The sequence below is a fragment of the Apaloderma vittatum genome, unplaced genomic scaffold (genome assembly GCF_000703405.1).
Source record: "Apaloderma vittatum isolate BGI_N311 unplaced genomic scaffold, ASM70340v1 scaffold2388, whole genome shotgun sequence".
NCBI lineage: Eukaryota > Metazoa > Chordata > Aves > Trogoniformes > Trogonidae > Apaloderma > Apaloderma vittatum.
Genome location: NW_009728838.1, coordinates 20,662 through 41,613, shown reverse-complemented (window position 1 = coordinate 41,613; position 20,952 = coordinate 20,662). Strand labels below are relative to the sequence as shown.

General features: G+C 39.3%; 1 protein-coding gene across 1 annotated transcript in view; it reads right to left on the bottom strand.

Annotated features, from left to right (window-relative positions):
• Positions 1-20,952, bottom strand: part of ASAP2 (ArfGAP with SH3 domain, ankyrin repeat and PH domain 2) — a 93,357-nt gene that overhangs the window by 52,003 nt on the left and 20,402 nt on the right. The window contains 4 exon segments of the mRNA XM_009874207.1: positions 2,415-2,464; positions 4,046-4,120; positions 14,436-14,581; positions 18,451-18,595. Of these exon segments, the coding sequence (XP_009872509.1) occupies positions 2,415-2,464; positions 4,046-4,120; positions 14,436-14,581; positions 18,451-18,595 (416 nt within the window).

Genomic DNA, 20,952 nt, shown 5'->3' with positions numbered 1-20,952 from the left:
CGCTAAACTTCTTGGTTTTGTGAGTGAATCACCTACAGGAATAATTTCTGAAGAAATCGGTCATTTGCACATGACTTCAGATGGGCTAACTCAGGGGGCACCAGAGAATCATTAGAACTTTGTGCAATTAAAACAAAACATTAAAAACCACTGCTAGATTCTCAGCCAGTCTAGGTGGCTGGGCATCTGTGAGCTACTCATGTTAAACAGAGCCATCATATGTGATTCTTCTGGACCTGTGTCATCAGAAATGGTATGATACATGCAGCACTATACCAGAATATCAAAGATGCTGGATGTGTGATATGAAACTCAATCGCTAGTCACAATCCAGGTAATACTGGAAAAAGAAATAGGAGCCACTATGAAATTCTACTTTAGAGACTTTCAGTTGTGCTGATACAATTGACTTGGCCAACCCAGGAAACAACTGTTTTGATGTTGGGCACCAAACCACTTGAAGAGTTACAAGGCACCAAAATCATCTTTGATCTTAGGTGCTGAGCTTTGTCGACTCCTTTGATTCATTTAGCTGCATATAAAATTCTATTATTAAAACTGATTTTATAGCTGTTTATTCCATGCATCAGGCATCTTCAACGAAGTGGCTTATGGTAAATGGAGCTATATACACAACAGGAGAGAAACCAACAACTCTCAGGTGTTCGTCCACTTCTAGTACACAATACTCCTGCTGAGAGCATCCAGCTTTAGCATTAAATGCAGAAAATCTCTACATAGAATCACAGAATGTCAGGAGTTGTAAGGGACCTCGAAAGATCATCTAGTCAAATCTCCCATCAGAGCAGGATCCTCTGGGGCAGCCACACAGGAACGTGTCCAGGCGGGGGTTGAGTCTCCAGAGAAGGAGACTCCACACCCTCCCGGGGCAGCCTGTGCCAGTGCTCCGGCATCCTCACAGTAAAGAAGTCTCTCATGTTGAGGGGGAACTTCCTATGTTCTAACTTAAACCCATTATTTCTTGTTCTGTTGCTGGGCACCACTGAGAAGAAATTGTCCCCTTTTTCTTGACATCCACCCCTCTCAGCCGTCTCCTTTCAAGGCTAAACAGCCCCAGTTCTCTCAGTCTCTCTTCACGGAAGAGATGTTCAAGTCCTTTAATCATCCTCGTAGCTCTCCGTTGGACTCTCTCCAGTAGGTCCCTGTCTCTCTTGAATTGGGGAGCCCAAACCTGGACACAGTATTCCAGGTGTGGTCTCACTGGGGCAGAGTCGAGGGGGAGGAGAACCTCCCTAGACCATCTGGACACACTTTTCCTAAGGCACCCCAGGATCCCATTGGCCCTCTTGGCCACAAGGGCACACTGCTGTCCCATGGACAACTCACTGTCCACTAGGACTCCAAGGTCTTTCTCCATGGGGCTTTCCAGCAGTACATCCCCAAATCTGTACTGGTGCCTGGTGTTATTCCTCCCCAGATGCAGGACTCTACACTTGTCCTTATTGAACTGCACTAATTAAACACAGTTTACTAAGGCTCCTGGTACTGGATCAATCTGGAATCCTGTGCAGTTTTGGAACAGTAACAGCCAACACCCCCATCCCCAGCCTGAACCACCCTGTTGGCAAGTGCCAAAGGCTCAGCATCAAGTAAGGTCTCAGTGTTGGACACAGTCTCCAAAGACATGCTGAAGCCAGAGACATGACAGAGTCAATGCAAGGGGTTTAGGCTACAAATCCAGAACTAAAATCTTCACTTGCATCCTCTTGATATTTTTTGTTAAGACATTTCCAAACACTCAGACATAAAGCATGTAATTTCTTCTGGACTCGTCAACTAAACTCACTAATTACAGTGAATTAGTCACTGATGAGGAGAAGAACAAAACAACAACAGCAACAAATGCTTAGAAGGACATCAAGTACAATTATGTTGCTGTCCTTTTAGTAGTTAAGGATGAAAATGCAGGGTGTTTAACTTCTCATTTTGTATAGTAGTGCCCTCCAAAAGTAGAGGAAGGTAGAAAAGGAATGGGCTTTCACAGGTAGTAGAATACAGGGTGGTAATATGGACACTATCAAAAATTAGAAAAACTTTCTTTCACAATTAAAGCAAAACTTGCTCGACTGAAGTGGAAGAACATACACCAGAAGAGCATGCACTAGTGGATTATGCTCATTACTTGGAACTTTGCTACATAGAGGCCTACAATTAACACTAGTTGTTATGGCACACGCAAAAGACAATTTACTCTAGAAATAAGTTTTATATTACGACATTTCAAAGGATTGTGTGCTTCTACTTTCACATAGCTCCAGGTTTTAAGAGGGGGAAAAAAAAAAGAGCTCAGCTTCTCATCTAGGATTTCTGGGTGGAAACTTAACATTAAAGAAAGACCTTTACAGATTTCAGTTATACTTCTCTTTCAAATACAAATTTAAAAAGATACATACACTTTTGTTTCATAGTCTTTCCAAGCTTTATCAAAGGGTTTTTTCAAGTCCTGTCAAGAAAAAAAGAAAAAAAAAGACACCCCACCATTAGTTATTTACTTGAAACATACTGTGGATCTAACAATGAAGACCCACCTTGGTTGTTTGCAGCACCTACTAGAATAAGGGACTCCATTCTCTCTTGAATAGCTCACCTAAGGAACGTGTAAAAGCAACACTGCACATAGGAAAAACAATCTTGTACACTGAATTAATACACTCATGCTTTTAAAAGCATCTCTAGGATGCTTTTTATGGCTCCATTTTACTCCTTAGAAAGTGTAACCACGTGTCACCCCAAGAGGACACTATGCAATTAATCAAATCAGCTATTTTCTCATCATTCCATCTCTGGCTCCACTGGCAAGAAGCACCTGGTCTCGCTGCTGGGGTACAGCCTTGGCTAAGGACTTGATTCATCCCACTGAAGTTAAAGAAATCATTTCCCGCTGACTTAATAGGAGCAGTATAGGCTGTACAGCTCAACATAACTAATCCTGTGAGAATTCTGAATTATGTTCAAAATTCCTTTATTTTTTCCTTCTGAAGAAGACAATTTGAATAAAATGATCTTAAGTTGTAAGATTATTTCACTGATGTCTAAAAATGCAGCAGTTGAGATTCTGCTGGAGTTCAAGAGACCAGCCAACTACAAAAAAAATACTGTTAATTGTCAGACACTGGAAAAAATTTGCAGCTACAGATGAGGAACTAATTCTTCCATGTCAGCTAGTTATTTTGACAATCATTAAAGCAGCATTGGATTATTTTCTCAAGTCGAACATGGGGCAACACTGTATGGTAATAAATGTATTTATTCTGATAGAAAAAGAGAAGAACAAAAGGAGTGAAATGTGGTAAGCAAGCAACACAAATAAGCCTATCTTACTAAATAATACTATTTATCCTCCAGTAATTTACAGAGACCATTTTTAGTCCATGTACATTTTTCTTCTTCCTTCGATATCACAGAACAATAGCTGCCAGTCACTTCCTGTTTACTCAGTAGTAGATGAAGCGTAAGCCAAATAAGCGTTGGCTATAGCTTTGAAATTTATTATAAACATATCATTTGAGTCCTAGGTTATTATTATTTCAAATAGGAAATATCCTCAAGGCACAAAGAGATGTCAGCTTTGTTAAGGAAAACCCTGTGCTCATGCAGTCTAAAGTGGCTTTCTTAATAATCTGTACAGTTCCAGGTAAGCTTAGAATGCTAAATAAACATATTATTCACAATCCTTTTACATGAGGTACTACCCCCTCCTCAAGAAAGTAAACATTTAAATTCTTACACCTCTTTCTCTGCTTATCTTTTGTATCTCTGGGCTGTTTTTAAAGCTTAGCTTCTCCAAAGTTGTTTTGTATACATAGTCAAGCGCACGCTGTATGTGGAACCACAAACAGAAAGATGACTCAATTCATACAAGAAAAAAAACCAAACCCAAACCTAAAAAAAAAAAAAAAAATCTGTTTATTAATCTAATATGTTACTTTGTTAACATATTTGGCTTCCATCAAATACGAGTGATACGCTAACTAAATATATTTAATGTACCAACATAATTTTATACGTAAGAAGATAAACATACCCCTTTCACTCCTTTCAGATCTCCCTTCAGCAAACTGTCCAATGGAAAAGTGATTATGTTGTTCATATTCTGAATCTGTAACAAGAAAAGCACACCAAAACATTTAATGTATTTTAACGCAGAACATACGCTGTCGCAATTCACACATTTCAGAAAGTTACACGAGGAAATCTTACATATTATTCTCCTAACTCTGATTTATGCGGATGTTTATCAGTACAGCCAGTAATCAAAGATGGAGGCAATATGAGATAATTAAACTTGCTCTGGAAACACTATAATCCACAGCAGCAGGAAACCTGAAGAATTACTGCTGATGATAAATATCTCTTCCACCAATAACTGCACAGTAAGACCAGTTCTATTGCCTGATTTCACTGTTCATATTACATGAAAGCAATCATACACACATTTTAAGTTCATCAGTATACTACAACCTGTTTATTTTCCCACCTCTTTAGATCTCTCCTCTAAAACATATCTGCTATTCTCACAACACGTGGTGTGTCATTCCAACAGAAGTTAGAAGGACAAAGAACACTGGCCTGTAAAAAAGTCACTATTCAAATTTTTTCCATGTATTTTTAAAAAGTAATACATCTGCCTAATTTAACTCATACAAACTTTGAAATAAAGATTTTATGAGGCCTTGACTATGCAAGCAATTCAAGAAAAAAAATAATTTCAAATTAAGCTGACAGTAAAATAATCAGGGGTTTAGACAGGTATCTGTATGATAGTATTTTGATAATGAAAAAGAATTAAGAAAGACAGTAGTAATAAGTATGCAGCATACACCAAGAAAAGAAAGACTTCATGTCCAAAGTTTGTGATTCAGGGAAGTTCTCAAGGTATGAGCCACGAGGTCTAGACACAGAGTTTCTAACAATTCAAATGCATTGAATTGAAAAGTAAAAACGAGAGTTTTTTAGAACCACACAATGGAAAAATATCAGATTAACTTTTGCAGCAGTCTGGTAAGGTTGCCTTTGGATGTGTTCTTTTCTGTGATATTATTACTAGCTGTTCTTGTACGAATGAAATTTTTTTCATGAAGCACAGAAATGCATATATAGATGGATTTCAAACGCAGTACAGAAAGAATTTTGCCTCATGTAGCAACAAATGCTTCTATTTTTTCATGAACAATGTCAGGAACATCAAAGTACCTTTTAGTGTAATCCATCCAGAGAAGAAAGGACACTAACATGAACTTCAAGAAAAAAATGTTTCAATTGTGATGCTTCAGCCTCCCCAAAATGGAAAAATACAAATTATCACCCTACATTTAGCTGGTGGCCTCACTAGAATAGACTCAGGGATCCCACCCGCGGTAGTACTCAACAGCTGCCAGTAAAACAAATAAAGCCCCCAAACCTCCACCCTTCCTATTCAAAGATACCACCTTACTGTATTTGCTGGAAATTTCTGCCAGCAATCAAAGAGAAAGTGAACATACATTGATTTTAAAGGCTAAACAGACTGCCACTGCATGGCAAGGTTGAAGAAACATAGAAGACCAGATTTTCTAAACTCTTACTAAAAATCCCATTTCCTCTGCTGCACTTTACCTCTCCTCCTCCCCGACAAGCTTCAGGACTCAACCACAGCCTTTTAGAATCAACAAGTTAAATTTCATCTCTCTGTTTTCAAACAAATAATTCCTAGAAAAATTAAATGAGAAACCTCTTGATGCACTTAGCTGGCAGTGCTGGAAAGTATCCACCTTTTAAGTTCTCAACAGTACTACGACATTTGCATTTCAACATATTCATCGTCCAAGTTAATTTTATGCTGTAGATACAGGAGATAAGTGAAGAGGTTTCAGTCCCCCAGAGCTCTGATAACTAACTAACTAAAAATAAATAAATAAATAAATAAATAAATGGATAAACAAACAAACAAACAAATAAAGGTTTCTAGAGGAAGACAGCTGAATCATGTAGTACGTTTATGGACATGCATATCCAGAATGACTATCCAGGTAGAGAAGCAGAAGAGGTCTCATCTAAGTCACCATCCTATGCAAAATTTTTCCTTTGTTATTCTATTTTGTTAGTACGATCCAGTCAAATGTCTAAATGAAAGATCAATACTTTCATAGCCTGCGTTTAATTATACTTCCAATGCAGAAAAATAGGCACAAAGCAAGAATAAAGCCCTTCTCGACAGCAGACTCAAGACAGTTCTTTTTTCCTTAAGTCAGAAAAGAAAAAATGTCAGACTCTTAAGTACTATCCCAGACATACTCATGTAAACATCAATCAGCCTCCAAAATAGTTCTGGATGTTTCCTAGAATTTCCAGTCATGGAGCCTGAAGTCCAAAGAAACTTTAAAAAAAAAACCAGGGGAAAATAAACTGATGTTCTTTTTAAAAGTTGGGAGAATGTTTGCCCACTCAATTTAATTCCTTGTGTCCTACCACCTGTACATTACCAGAAGTCTCTATGTTCCTATTCTATTTGCCACAAATGTAAACCTACATAATGCATAAACTTGTCATTATGAACCTAGTTAGATGAATCAAACTTTATAAATCAGCAAGCAATAGACAGAAAAAAGATCTTGCATGTTTTTTCCTCCCTTTCTTGAGAAGCTTAAGCTGAACTATCTAAAAATATAGACCCATTTTTGGCACACAGACAAGCATTAATATGCTGCAGCTCCTATTTTCTGTGTATACAGGGAGCTAAAATGTGTACAGTTGTCTCCACATTTTGACTATTCTGTGTTTTAAAATACTCTTTAAAAAGAAACATGCATAAAGGTGCAAGCAAGCTTCAGAGAAATTAAAGTCATCCTGTCTCAGAGGAACCCCAGCAAGTTCCATATGTTTAAAAAAAGAGAAAGAAAAAAAAATAGTTGACCTGGTTTCCACTTACAATACTGCTGCTTAGGCAGACTAGCAGTCTTCCTCTGACAGCTTCCCACAAGATAAGATAACAAAGACAGAGTAATAAATTAAAACTTCCTAAGTTGGAGAAAGTTCAGAGGAGGAGAAGAGATGACAGGAGGAAGAACATAAAAACAAACATGCAGGTGCCAGAAGTGATCGTAGAGGTAACAGGCAAGTCAGCATTTGAGAAGGGAAAAGAAAATTCTCAAGTAGTTTGGGAACCTATGGCTAAACAGTGAAGTTCTTAATTTGCAAACCCTCCCGATTACTTTAATGAGTCTTTTCCAGAACAGCTTTGCATACTAGTGTCTGCAGTATTTCAACAGGCTTTGTTTTCTAAATCCAAGATAGAAAAAAATAAAAAGCTTCTTCACTACTTCAGCAGTTAAACACTTTTCTTAGCATGCAGATAAACAGAACAGACCTTAAAACATTTTCAATTTAAATGAAGATTCAGGCAGTCAAACAGTGTATGATATGACTCCTGCTGCCATTAGTGAACTCTAGATGCAGTCCATGCACTCGGCTTCTCAACCTCCGAGGCACTCAGGTGTGTGCGCAGGTGACTGCAGCACTGCCTGCTCACCAATCGTTAAGACGTCTTTTTTTTTTTATGGCAAGTACCATCGGATTTCACGGTTTCCGGGAGTTTTCCCAGTGATGTGAACTTCAGTAGGATGAGGCCAACCAACACTGCAGGGAGCAAGTGGAAAGCAGAACATCTACAGCTAAGAGCGGGTTTGTTTTTCTGAACTTTAAGCTTTTGGCACCTAACTGCAAGACTCTGGAAGGTAACCTAACAGCTCGTAGCACAAACTTCCAGCTCTGCACCACACCTCCCTCTCACACATAAGGGCAACAACACGGTCTGCATGCTGTCCTCCCCTCCCTGCCCCACCTGCAGCACCTCAGCGTGTCCCGCAGCACCAGCTGCGTCCCACATGGCCGGTGGCCGAGGTGGGATGTCACCCACCACCCAGGACGTCGCCCACCACCCACGTGTGCCAGAGGATGACTCCAGGGAAGCAGGAGCTCAACACCACGACTAGCTGCCTAGAAAAATGCCTTGAGAAAATGAGGCTGAGAGGAGACCTCACAGCTCTCGACAGCTACCTTAAAGGAGGCTGTAAAGAGGTGAGGTCTGGTCTGTTCAACCGAGTATGAAGTGATAGGGCAAGAGAAAATGGCCTCAAGTTGTGCCTAAGGAGGTTTAGATTAGATACCAGGAATAATTTCTTTACTGAAAGGGTTATCAGGCACTGGAACGGGTTATCCAGGACAGTGGTGGAGTCTCCTTCCCTGCAGGTATTTAAGAGTCGTGCAGACACAGCGCTTAGCGATATGGTTTAGCTGAGGACTTGTCAGTGTGAGGTTCAAAGGGTTGGACTTGATGCTCTTAAAGGTCTTTTCCAATCGAGGCAGTAAAAGATACTGAGCGTTGCCACCACGTGCTACTTGGAAACAGTCTCCGTACCACCACCGATACACAAACCACAGCCTGGGAGCTTGCCTACTAGAAAGTGCAAGTGCAAAATGACAGGAAATACTTTTTTTTTTAATTAAAGTTATTCTTAAAAGCATAAAGCAAAGATTTTTAAAAGCAAAGGAAGAAAGAGACTGGATTTTATTCCAGCCCATTTTCCTTGCCAGTGGAGAATTCCCAGTTGCCCATTTTCTAACCTAGGGTAAAACACTTAAGCAGTGAGCTTCCATCGCATTCTCTGGGACACTTCATCTTACACTTTCACAGTGAGATCCCATTTACATGTAATTTATTATTTTACTCTTCCAGAAGCATGGTTATCTGTGAGGCAAACCATACATTTCTAATTCTACAAAGTTTTCTTCATAAATCAACCTATTCAAGCCCTGGTCATTTTTATGTTACTGTCCGCTTAATTTCTTCCAGTTGGATCAATATCCTTTTGGCAAAGAAATAAAGATAAGATTCCAGGTGGAGCTGAACCATGCCATTAAGGAGGCATTATTATGCCTTGGTTTATAACTTTACAAGCGTAAATCAAACATTCTTCTCTCCATTAAGCCAATTTTTCCTCAGGTGTACGAGTGAAAAACAGAAACAATGCAACTTAAACCATTAAGCTTCACATATATTCCAACCTCAAATAGATGTTATCTATAGCTTTTTTTATGCACTTAACTGAGTCCTTCTAAACAAAATATGCTTGTGAAGGTTCAATCACCACTCTTTTTTTAAACCTGTCTGAACTATTATACTGGAAATAAAATTATGGGTATAACTTTCTTAAAAATTATTACAAAATACAGATAACTTATTTCAGTTTTGTTATTTGTTACATTTTACATTAAAGCAAGTCTTTACTCCTACATTTAAAAAATGAAACAAAACAGGAGCATATAGTCAGAAAAATATTATCACTGTTTTTCCATTCCTCCTGGCTAAAAATCCAAGGAATATTAATAGAAAAACATTTGACATGGAATCTCTTTCTCCCAGCCACCTTCCACAGAGAGGAAATAACAGATTTCAGTCCTCTCAATCCAGCATGTTTCATTAGCTTTAAATTCCAATAATTTAAAAAGACAGGACAAGAGTATGTAGAAGACAAACAAATTCAGAAAATGGAATTTGTTAAATAGCTACTTCATCTTCATTGATCAAATCGCTTTTCAAGGAGTGATGATGATGACAGCCACCTACAAATTTTATTCCTTATTTGTGTAGCAAGAATAGGTTTTAAAGCAAAAAAAATTTAAGGTGCAAAAATATTGCAATGAGCCTTTTCTTGTCCTGACATTTTCCATATTAAGACACACACCTTTATCACTTCGCACTGAATTTATCAGGAAGACAGAATAGACTATATAAGCAAGTGCCATATAGATCCAACCGACCTGGAGACTGTGGGTGCGACCGCTCTGTCAGGAATTAGGACTGAGGTCACCGTCAAGAAGCAACAGTGTACATGCCACAAAAGGTATCGTGTTACCTCTGAAAATGCCTCTAGTATTTTCTCATACTTCACTACCCAAAACCACATACTGATTGCTTAATCCTCTTAAAAGCATTTCGTATCCAGAAGAAGTTGAAGGAAAATTTTTAGCTCCACTGGAGCTATAGTAAGAGAAAAAACCAAGCGGACAGTACCTTATAAAATGATCCAAACAATGCAAATCATGTGTTAGGAAGGCTAAAGTGAGTAGTCACAAGGACCTGATATACAGTAAATACCAATTTATTTCTTCTCTTAAAGCTGTATTTTATGAATCCCTTCAAATGTGAAGAATTTTTTAAAATAAATTTGTTAGTTTCACACACTATTTAAAAATGTGCACATAAACAAGCACAACAAAACACACAAAAACCCCAAGGCCTGAACTTTAAACTTGAATAGTTGACAGTTGAATAATTGGATTCCAAGGAAAAAAAAAGATTCAGCTGTGTCATGGTTTAACCCCAGTCAGCAAGTAAGCACCACGCACATCACCATTCACTCCCTCCCTCTCCTAGTGGGATGACAATCAGAAAAAAAAGAAGAAAAAAAAAGAAAAAAAAAAAGTAAAACTCACAGGCTGAGATAAGAATAGTTTAATAACTAAAATAAAATAAAAACATAGAATCATAGATTCATAAAGGTTGGAAAAGACCTTCAAGATCATCAAGTCCAACCCACAGCCCTACAGCACCCTAACACTAAACCATCTCCTGAAGTGCCACATCCAGAAGGTTTTTAAACACGTCCAGGGATTGTGACTCCACCACCTCCCTCAGCAACCCATTTCAATGCTTCACCACCCTTTCAGTGAAGAAGTTTTTCCTAATATCCAATCTAAACTTCCCCTGGCTCAGCTTGAACCCGTCCCCTCTTGTCCTATCAGTATTCACCAGGGGGAAGAGGCCAACACCCGTCTCACTACAGCTGCCTTTCAGGGAGTTGTGGAGAGCAATAAGGTCTCCCCTCAGCCTCCTCTTCTCCAGACTGAACAGCCCCCGCTCCCTAAGCCTCTCTTTGTAAGACTTACCCTCTAGTCCCCTCATCATTCTGGTTGCCCTTCTCTGTACCTTCTCCAGCACCTCAATGTCCTTCCTGTGCTGTGGAGCCCAGAACTAACAATAACAATAAAATATAGGAGTAGTAATTATAAAGAGACTATAACAACAAAAAAACCCGAGAAATAAAACCCAAGAAAAAAAGAGATGCACAACGCAATTGCTCACCACCTGCTGCAATTGCGCACCACCTACTGAACGACCCCCAGCCAGACGCCGAGCAGTGATTACCCCCTCCCAGCCAACTCCCCCCAGTTTATATACTGGCTGTGATGCCCTATGGTGTGGAATATCCCTCTGGCTAGTTCGGGTCAGCTGTCCTGGCCATGCTTCCTCCCAGCTTCTTGTCTGTCTCCTCGCTGGCAGAGCTCGGGAAAGCCATTGACTTGGGAGGAGCAACAACTAAAATATCACTGTGTGATCAACATTATTCTCACACTAAATCCAAACCACAGCACTGTACCAGCTACTGGGAAGAAAATTAACTCTCTCCCAGCCAAGACCAGGACAAGCTGTCAATGAAATATTTTGAAACACTGATGCCTCAATAAGTCCATAAAAACATCAAAGTCTTTTAGGAAACCTTTAAAAATATTAGAGAAAATAAGAATCTAACAGCCCTGTTAAAGTAGAACAACTTCATAATGACTTTCCTTTATCTTACTAAAGACAAGTTTAAGGAAAATCTTTCTGTAGAAGCACTTTAGAACTACAGCTCTAAATGCCACCCAGGCCAAGAGCTGACAGAACACATTAGCTTCTAGAAACAAAAGCAAAATATATGACAAAGCAAAACCTGACAGTGGCCCTAAAGCTTTGCCAGCGTTAACAGCTTCAGCATCTGTTCCAGTCTGAACTTGTCCTCTCACTTCCTTGCACATTCTCCCCTCATTTCAGCTAAAATCTTCTGCAGAAATTCAGTGTCCTATGAAACTCTTAGGATAGGTCTATTTAAAAAGAGTTACCACTTGGAATGATTTGTTAATAGCAGCAGATTCTATGGCTCTGGTTACACTTTTGATGGAACTATTTACAGCCCAAATATGTTGAGTGCTACAAGGAAACACCAGAGGAGAAGGATATTTTTACTGCCAACAGGCTTAAAGCATTCAGCATAAGATACTCAACCAGGAATGCAGGGAGTTTGTTTCATGTATGGCTGTCTATAAAAAAAATCAGCAGCCCAAATTATTAACAACTACTCTTCAGGACTCATTACACTCATCAATACCCTCGTAACATCTTAGAAAACTATACCTCTATCACCAAACTTACAAACAGGTTTTCAAAGTGACCAGTTACCAACAATTTATTCTACTGGTATTAACTTCCAATAGGCAAAGTTACATAAAACTAGAGCTTTGTTTGATAATTTTTTTATAATACTACAGTTCTTGTTTATAAATATGGTATTTTCAAGCAATAGTAAAGTTTATGTCTTTTTTCTGCTATCTATTTCTGTCTGGAGGAAACTATTTTCCTAGAGAGACACCAAATTCAAGGACCATCAGGTTCCTCTGTTTCCTCAGTTTTCCTTTGCTAGTCAAGGAGAAAACACAAGCTTCACATCTCAACAATATGAAGCATTTTAAGAAAGAGCAGAAGCTTAAGAGAGCTCCATTCTTCACCAGACAGTAGTAAAAAAGAGAGAAGGTTCCTATGCAATGTAAAAAAACCAAACCCAAACAAAACTTTTACATTCATGACCATGCAAAATTATTATTTGCTTCAAAAAGAGAAAATCAGAACCATAAACTGAGAAAAATTAAATGCTGAGATATTACATCATGACATTATCTCTTCTCTTCTTCTATACACAAACTGAAGCAAAAATACATAGTTATCAGTAAAAAGCAGTAACACAGCAAGAAGATTTCAAAATGTTCCATGAAGACGTCACACAAAATGCTTACATGGATAAGAAAAGGTAACGAAAACACTCATCCCGCTTCCTGTAGACATTTAGTTTGGTTCTATCTTCCTTTCCAGTTTGTGGAAGAAAAGTTACTTTTGTCTGAAATATTTTGCAAAGATAGTAATTACTGGTTTTAAGAGAATAACTAGCTTTTTTTGTAAAACAACATTTTTAGGTATCAAAAGTCATCTTCAAATATAATGCGCTAGAAGGTTTTTCTGGGGAGGGGGAGTAGCTTCTAGTAGATTGCTATTTAAAACCACCTAAATACCACATTTCTCAGTTCCATTTGCCTAATGAAGTCACCATATTGCAATTAATATATGATAGAGGTATGAATTCAAAGGTTCACTTTATTTCCCCTTCCATATGAGCACTCTGTATGAGACACTCAGGGGTACCTGGCTGATTCACACTCAGTGAGGATGCCTCTTCTGATACATAATTTCGAGTAATTTTTGTACATCCAGAGATATTCAAATCGATACGACCAATATGAAACACATTTCACTGTTGATAAGTATGTTTGGGGCTAGGTTCTCTCATCGATAGCATGACTGCATAAAAATGGAGGGCAGCATCAGGGAGTGAATGGGACTGCCCTAAATCCCATCAGCTGGAAACATTCCCCAAAGAACCGATTACGACCAGCTGGCTGCGAACTACAGACATTTGGTCTAGACTCACAAAAGCATTTGATGTGTCTCCATTCCATTGATTTCAGCAGGCACAGACTTTTAAATGCTTGTAGGAATCTGGGTCATCTCCTCCTCCTAGCCCCTGGTTTAAGAGTTCCGTGGTTTCCAGTAAACTTGGGACTTGGTCACACACAGAGAAGCTCTAGGTAGCAGGACATAGTCAGAATCTGCTCTTTTTGGGCCCTCTGATTAAGATTAATGTGAAATTGAAGCTGAAAATCTCCATTCATAATTAGAATTCCTGTTCTTCCATTTGGCTCCATCCCATTTGGCTCACCAAAGAGCACTTTTAAGACATACTGGCTTCAGCTGCAGGATTGGTCCCCAGTGGTCACTATTGTCATTAAAGCATTATGTTCGATTTTGTTTTCCTGACTCTCTTCCCTGAAAAGCACAAGACTCTCCCTTCCAGGGACACTAAAATCTCCCTTTATAAATAAAACATAAAGTTTGAAAAAGTAAAGTAAAAGCAACACGAACACAGAGTGAACCAAGTCGGGTTCTGCTGGTTTCACAATTTTAAAGCACATTGTAAGTGTGGTTTATGATGCGTGTTTTAACTGCTTTATTGTGGGACGCTTTCAGATGTGAGAATTGTTGGAAGAGGGTTTTTTGTTGTGTTTGTTTGGGTTTTGTGGTTGGTCGGTTTTTGTTTTATTTGGGGGGTTTTTTGAGTTTTCCAAGGGGAAGGGCTAGAGAATGAGACATTTTCTAAGCCGAAATTTTTTTAAGAACAGTGGTTGCTAAAACACAAATTGTCTTCAACATGAAGAGCTGTTACAATTCAGAAATACACCCTTTGTAATGGCCTTAAATTTTCAACATGTTTTTCTTAAGTAATCCTTACCAAATTTTTGAAGAGTGCAGTTAATTCCTTTGTAAACACAGAAAATTTTAAAAACGCTGTTCCCAAATCTGGGTCATCCCTGCAAACACAGTTGCCTCCGAATTTCTCCAGTGCTTGTGTATATTGCTCTTCATTTTCCACATGAGCTTCAAAAAGAGCAAAACATGAAAATATCATCAGTAGATAAAAGATTATTGAAATTACAGTTGAGAATTTTTTTTAAAAAAACCCCACACTTTTCAGATTTCTTGCTAAAAATGTTTACTTGATACAATAAATTTATATTATTTATATTTTAACACCGATGTGCCAGAAGTATGATGCATCTCACTAATTCTGGCTTAAACATTAACTATCCACACACTGTACAAAGGACAACATGTCCTCAAGACAAAATAATTATCTGACAGGTATCCATTCTAGAAAGACCCACAATATTTCTGCATCGTACCAGCAACCAGAAAACAACTTCCAGCTCCCATTAGGAACTTTTAGAGTCTTTTATTAACACTCTCTAATATGAAGTGCATGCTGCTACATTGAACTGTGTGCTGAACCAAGAAACAGAGCACATTAAGTGCCTTGGTAGAGTCCTGGATCTCTCCATCACAAGGCAGTAAGTCAAATAAGATTCTCAGGTCATCTTCAGAAATGGAATTACAAATGTTACAGATGCATTTACCAGGTCTGCATTTACCAGAGGCCATCTCAGTTCTCAAAGCAGGTTTGATTGGTGACAACCAGCTCCTTTTTGAGAGAAGAGAACCAGAAGCCCTGCCCCAGAAGCCATCCAGCGCTTCAGAGAGGCTGCAGGTTCCAAATCGCCGGGTGGGCTGCACCAACGCAACTCACCCAGCACACACTGAGCGCTTCCACCCTTCAGAAAGCTTTGAGCTGCGCCTGGTAGGGGGTTATTCAGCCCAGGGAATGAGGTGAAATGCAGGCGTTAAAGCAAGTTCTCCTGATTCAAATATAAAGGAAATTTGAAGGGCCTCGGTCTTAATTACTCCGACCTACTGATTCCCTCCTAGGACACCAGTTGACTTGCTTGTGTAGACAGGTGTGAAAAAACCCTGTCAATCTGATCTGTGGAATAAACCAAAAAGTGTTTCTGGACCCAGGCTTAGCAACTATGTCAAGATTTAAAACACCAAAGTGGCACCTGATAACGTTGCCTATTTCGTATGCTAGCTGTCACCAATTTCTAATGCTTCAAAAGAAGTCTGCAAAAAACTCCCACACCTTAGAAAATAAATTATGCATTAATAAGAACAAAGACCCTTTCTTAGTCATTATACGAGACCAGCATAAACCCCGAAGATTATTTAGAGATGGTTAATGTGTTCAGACAAGCAATGAACCAGTTTCACTTCAAGCTCATTTGTATATGTCAACAGAATTAATACTCTAAAGCATTCTTGCTGCAATGTCCTTTGCCCAAACTTCTATGAATTAGTTATACAATCTGTTCAAAAACTGTAGCACACTCCAGCTTAAAAGTAAGCCTGTCTGTTCACATTCCTATTCGGACAGCCAGTCAAGAACTTTACTTCTCAAGTAGCTACAAATTTTCTTTAATTTCCCATACATGAAACTAAACCCCTGTGGAGTAGTGGTATAATATCATGTAATTAATGACTCTCATAATGTACATTCAGAATTGAAGTCACAAAGCATTCATTCTACAAGTTTCAGTGCTTGGATTTGCAGCCTGTAAAAGACAGTTTGCATATACCATACAACTTAAAAACTAAGCCCTAGTACACCAAACCGTAGTTTTTCCTCCTCAGCGTCAAGCAGCAGGGGTTGAGCACTTATCAAACTTCTTGCTGCTTGAGCTGCAGGACAAAGTACGGATGTTCAACTAATAGTACTGTGTGACTTACACACACCTGAACAAGCTTTGAGTGAACTGGCACAGACGGCAAAAAACAAGATGTGGCAGGTCACAACTCCCCTAGTTCCCACGGCTACCCAGCAAGGTGAATTCCTTCCATACTGCTTTCGGCATTCTTCCTGCTTCCAGATTTGCATATTTGAACCCAGGTGAGGGTGGAGGTCAGGGCACAATTCCCACAGCAAAAAGGGAAGGCTGCCACTGCATGAAAATGAGTCAAAAAGGCTGCTACCATTAATTGTTGTAGTTAGCTGGGCAATAAGCAGCTGAACTGTGCTGACATTTTCCTTTAGGAAAAAAAGAGCTTTCTATTCCATACAGCAGCCTCAAGAGTCTTCTACTGCCTCGCATCCAAGGGACCATCCTTTCAATCCATGAATTGGATTAAATAAAGCCAACAAACCAGCAGTTCAACAGCAGCTCTGCAACGTTCCCAGAATGCTGCCGGTAGTTACTGCAGCGATACTAAGAGCTCATGAGCACTTCTGAAGAACACAAAAGTGTATTTTTTTCACAGAAACCTGCAAAATACTCTCCCCGTCCTATGGTTTCTTCCCAATAAACTTATTTTAAAAGTTTCTTTGCAAACAAAATGTTTGGAATCTACCAAACAAAATAAATCAGAGCTAGGTCTGTATGAAGGTTTAGAAGCTTTTTTTAAGTAAGAAACTGAATTGCATACAAATCCTCCGTAACAGGTTCTAAATTCACATGTTCAAAAAGAAAGCAAAACCACATATACTTAATACTCAGGAAAAAAATCCAGTAACTGTGTTGTTAGGAGTGCAGGGCCACAGTTTTTGCTCTGTCAAAAGAAACCTCAAGGGCTGGCAAGTGGCTGGATTGTTGATATTTTTGCTGGTTGAAGAGAAATGGCTTCAGACCTTTCTTGCCAAGACTGGGCAGCATGAATTTAAAAACTAGGCAAGGTCCTGATTTTATGCAAAAATGGTAGTGCTTTGCTACAACACTCTAACAAGTACATTGATTATAAGTCATAATCAAACACTCAAAAATTAAAAAAAACCAACCAACCAGAAGAAAGCTTGCCAACTAAGTGTGTAACAGATGACACAGCTCCAGATGAATCTTAAACTGGACCCTCCACAGTCCAGAGATAACAACTTCATTACGGTAGGCAAGAAGGAACTTCTTTTCAATTACCTGATGGGAATTACACCACAAGAGCAGCTCTTGTTACAACCTTGTATATGAACATTAGCGTGCCCACAAGTTCTGTCAAGATATTCGTGGCTTTCCAAGGTTGCCAGGCCTATCTATTTTGCATATAATATAGGCTTTGTTAGTTCTAATTGCTACGAGCTGAGAAGCAAGAACAAAAGCCAACAAAATGCTATTTCTTATCCACAAAAACAAACGCTGCTTCTTATTCACAAAATACTGCTAATCCACAGAAACAAAAGCTTTGTGTTGTTTTTCAAATGGGATAAACACACAAAACTCCAAGCGATTGGCACACATATAAAAATGCATGCTGCAATAGTTCTTTGTATTTTTGTCAGTGTTGTAAGAGAAGTATCTGACTTAGTGCATCATGACAATAAAAAATTGCAGCTCATCAGCTCTCTCTTGTCACGAACTTCTCAACACAGAGCACTGGAAGCCACCAGGAAGGGTGAGGTTTCACAAAGCAGAAGAGCCCATGTGGCTTCTTACCGCTGCCAAAGAAAGCAATTTCACCCCTCCCATGCCCTCAGCTCCCAGTGATACATATGCCTTACCAGCTCAGGTGCTCATCTAATTCCAGTTAAGTTGATTTCACTGCATATGCAGTTTTATACAAGCTAAAAATCTCATCTAGAAATCTGCCAAGAACTGTGGGTGGCAGGAGGAGGACGTGGCTCAGACGTGGCAAAAAGAGGAGAGCACAGCTTCCCCACTTAATAGCGGTATCCCTGCTAGATAGGTTCAGCTGCCTCACAAAATTCCATCCTTACAAGCTCATAATCAAGCAGGCTAGCTCGAGATTGCTATTTAAAAAGTGTATTTTTCTCTTCTCAGAGTTACCCATATGACTCGCTGATTCAGTAAGATGACTGACTGCTTAACTCCTCCAATTTCACCCATATAAACTATCAGGAATTATTATGTACTTACCCAGACCAGATATGTTTATGGCTTTGACGGATTTCTTCATTTTATACAGAACAGTTCGGTCAACATCCAGAGCCTAAAACAAAAGGGAAAAACTAGAAGTGAAATACTGGGTTGTCCTCTGGTGAACCTGTGCCCTGGAAACCATCTGTAATTACAACAATACTATGTTGGTTAACTTTTATTTCTGCAATTAGTAAATTACTTGCCAGTTACTCCCACCTCCATCTATACAATCTATTCTGTCCCGCTGTCTGCAAAAACACAACTTCTCTGGTGACCAACATCACGTAGACTCAGAACCATCTAAAATGAAACAATTTACACAGTAATTTCTCCCTATATTAAATTATTAAAGAAGCTTATAACAGCTTCATCTCATTGTATGTTCTGACACTGCTAAAGAAACAAACAGTATCAGCTCCCCAGGCAGAATACTAAAAATGGAATTTAATTTCAGTTTTCCTGGATAATTTATCTAATTAATTGCACTCCCAACCATATGAACTTTCTCACTTCAATGCTGAACAAAACAAATTGCGTATCTCTCAAATGTCTTTCACGCATTTTGTCACTAGGCAAAGCTCTCACCAATACAACACACAGTTCAAGTTTAAAGCCTGCCCAGAACACTCAAGCACTTAGAGCATGTTCGTTTCAAAGAAAGAAGTTGAAGCAGGCAACCATTTTGCTTACTAAGTGAAATACATGCAGATGCAAAATTGTACAATTGTTCTGGAACAGGGAAGGAGAATTATGGTTGCACATATTTCTTTTGAAATTATTTTTTTTTAAGAAAATAATTTTGTGAAACTGCAATTTAAGTATGAGTTCCAGACACGGCAACGTCTTTAGACCCCACTGAAGAACAATACCAAACACTACAAATCATATTATGCCAAGAGCTGCTGGCATGACAGAAGCTAAAAAAAATAGCAAACAAAACCCACCAAATTAATTCCAGTGAATCACAGCAGCTACACAACTGACCCACCATTGTTTCACTGTTCATAATTTGTGTAAGAGAAATGATGTAGAAAAGCCAGACCTTTGGACCCTACTCAATTATTTTAACATACTGAATGCAAAAAGAAATATTACCCCTCACATTCATGAGGGTGTTCTTAAATGGAATCCACTGGGATTGCAAATAGCTGAGCAAAACCTTTGCAGCATTCCAGGGAAACCAACAGATTTAGATGTTGCCTTGACGTTAATGTTCCAGCTCCAACGTACTGCGATATCCACTGGAAGTTTGACTTCCAGCATCTTTACAGTTCACATCTGAAACATACTAGCAGGAGAAATGCAGTGGCCTTTTCACCTGGAATCCTGAAGTACAGGGGAAAGGAAAAATTAAATAAGCAAGTCCCTAAGTGTCACACTCAGCTCTGTTCCCCGGGCTCAGCAATTCGAATCGCAGCCACTCTGACAAACGCGTGCACAGTGCGATCTCAAAGGTTAGGTGAGTCACCTGTCTGGGTGGGAGTACAAAAAGTAAACTCCCTCGTTGTGTATTCTGTGATTTCTAAAAATAACCTCAGAAAAGCACTATCTGATCAGCTGACTACAGAGGAATGATAATTTCATCAATGACTGCATCAAAGGGCAATTACCCTCTTGGAGACAAAGCTACAGGATGCCTCCAACTGCAGGCACTACAAATAGCAGTCCAGAAAGAAGGTTGATGGCCAGAGACTCAGAAGCTACAGATTCAGTTCCCAGCTGAGTCTCAGATTTGCGTGTGCCATTAATAAACTATTTAATTATTAATAAATTATTTAATCTCCGCACCTTTGGGGGAAGGGGAGAAGGATAACAAAAAAGAAGACAGTACTTCTTAAGAAAAGCGAAGTGGTAGAAGGATGAACACATCGGATGATTTATGAACCACTTGTGCTACTCTGGTTGGGGATTCAGAGAGACTTACGGATTCCTAAAATCTGGCCCATCACTGCCTCAGTCAGAAAGCACAGACTCTCAGTAAGGAAAAAACTACAAATCCTCTTCCTCAAACAAGAAGTTCTCATTTTGGTTTGCAACTTCTCTCAACCACCTCCCGCCTTCGCTGGAATCAGGCACTAGAGAAGCAAACCTGTAAGGCACAGCACAGCCAGAAACAACAGCTAATGCCCCAAGCAGGCCAGATGACAATTCCAGCTATCCCACTCCAGGTAAAGATTCAAAATGAGGATGCCAGCAGGGGGAACAACCCTGAGGGCAAAAGAACCTAAAGCCCTAACGTGGCAAAATTTATAGAACCACCAGGTCAGGCTTCCCGGAGTCCTCCCTCCTTCCCTTGCCTGACCTTTTCAGCTGTGCCAGTGCAAGTGCTTGTGCAGATGTGTTGTAGAGGAGAAGCAAGCAGTGTTTAAAACTATACAAGGAGGGGAAAAAAATAAAAAGTTATTTTCCAGTTGGGTCAACTTTCCAACTCTCGTTATCAGGCAGCCCCTTACTAACAAAACCCAACGGAAAAGACAGTGGGAAAAACAGGAATGAGTA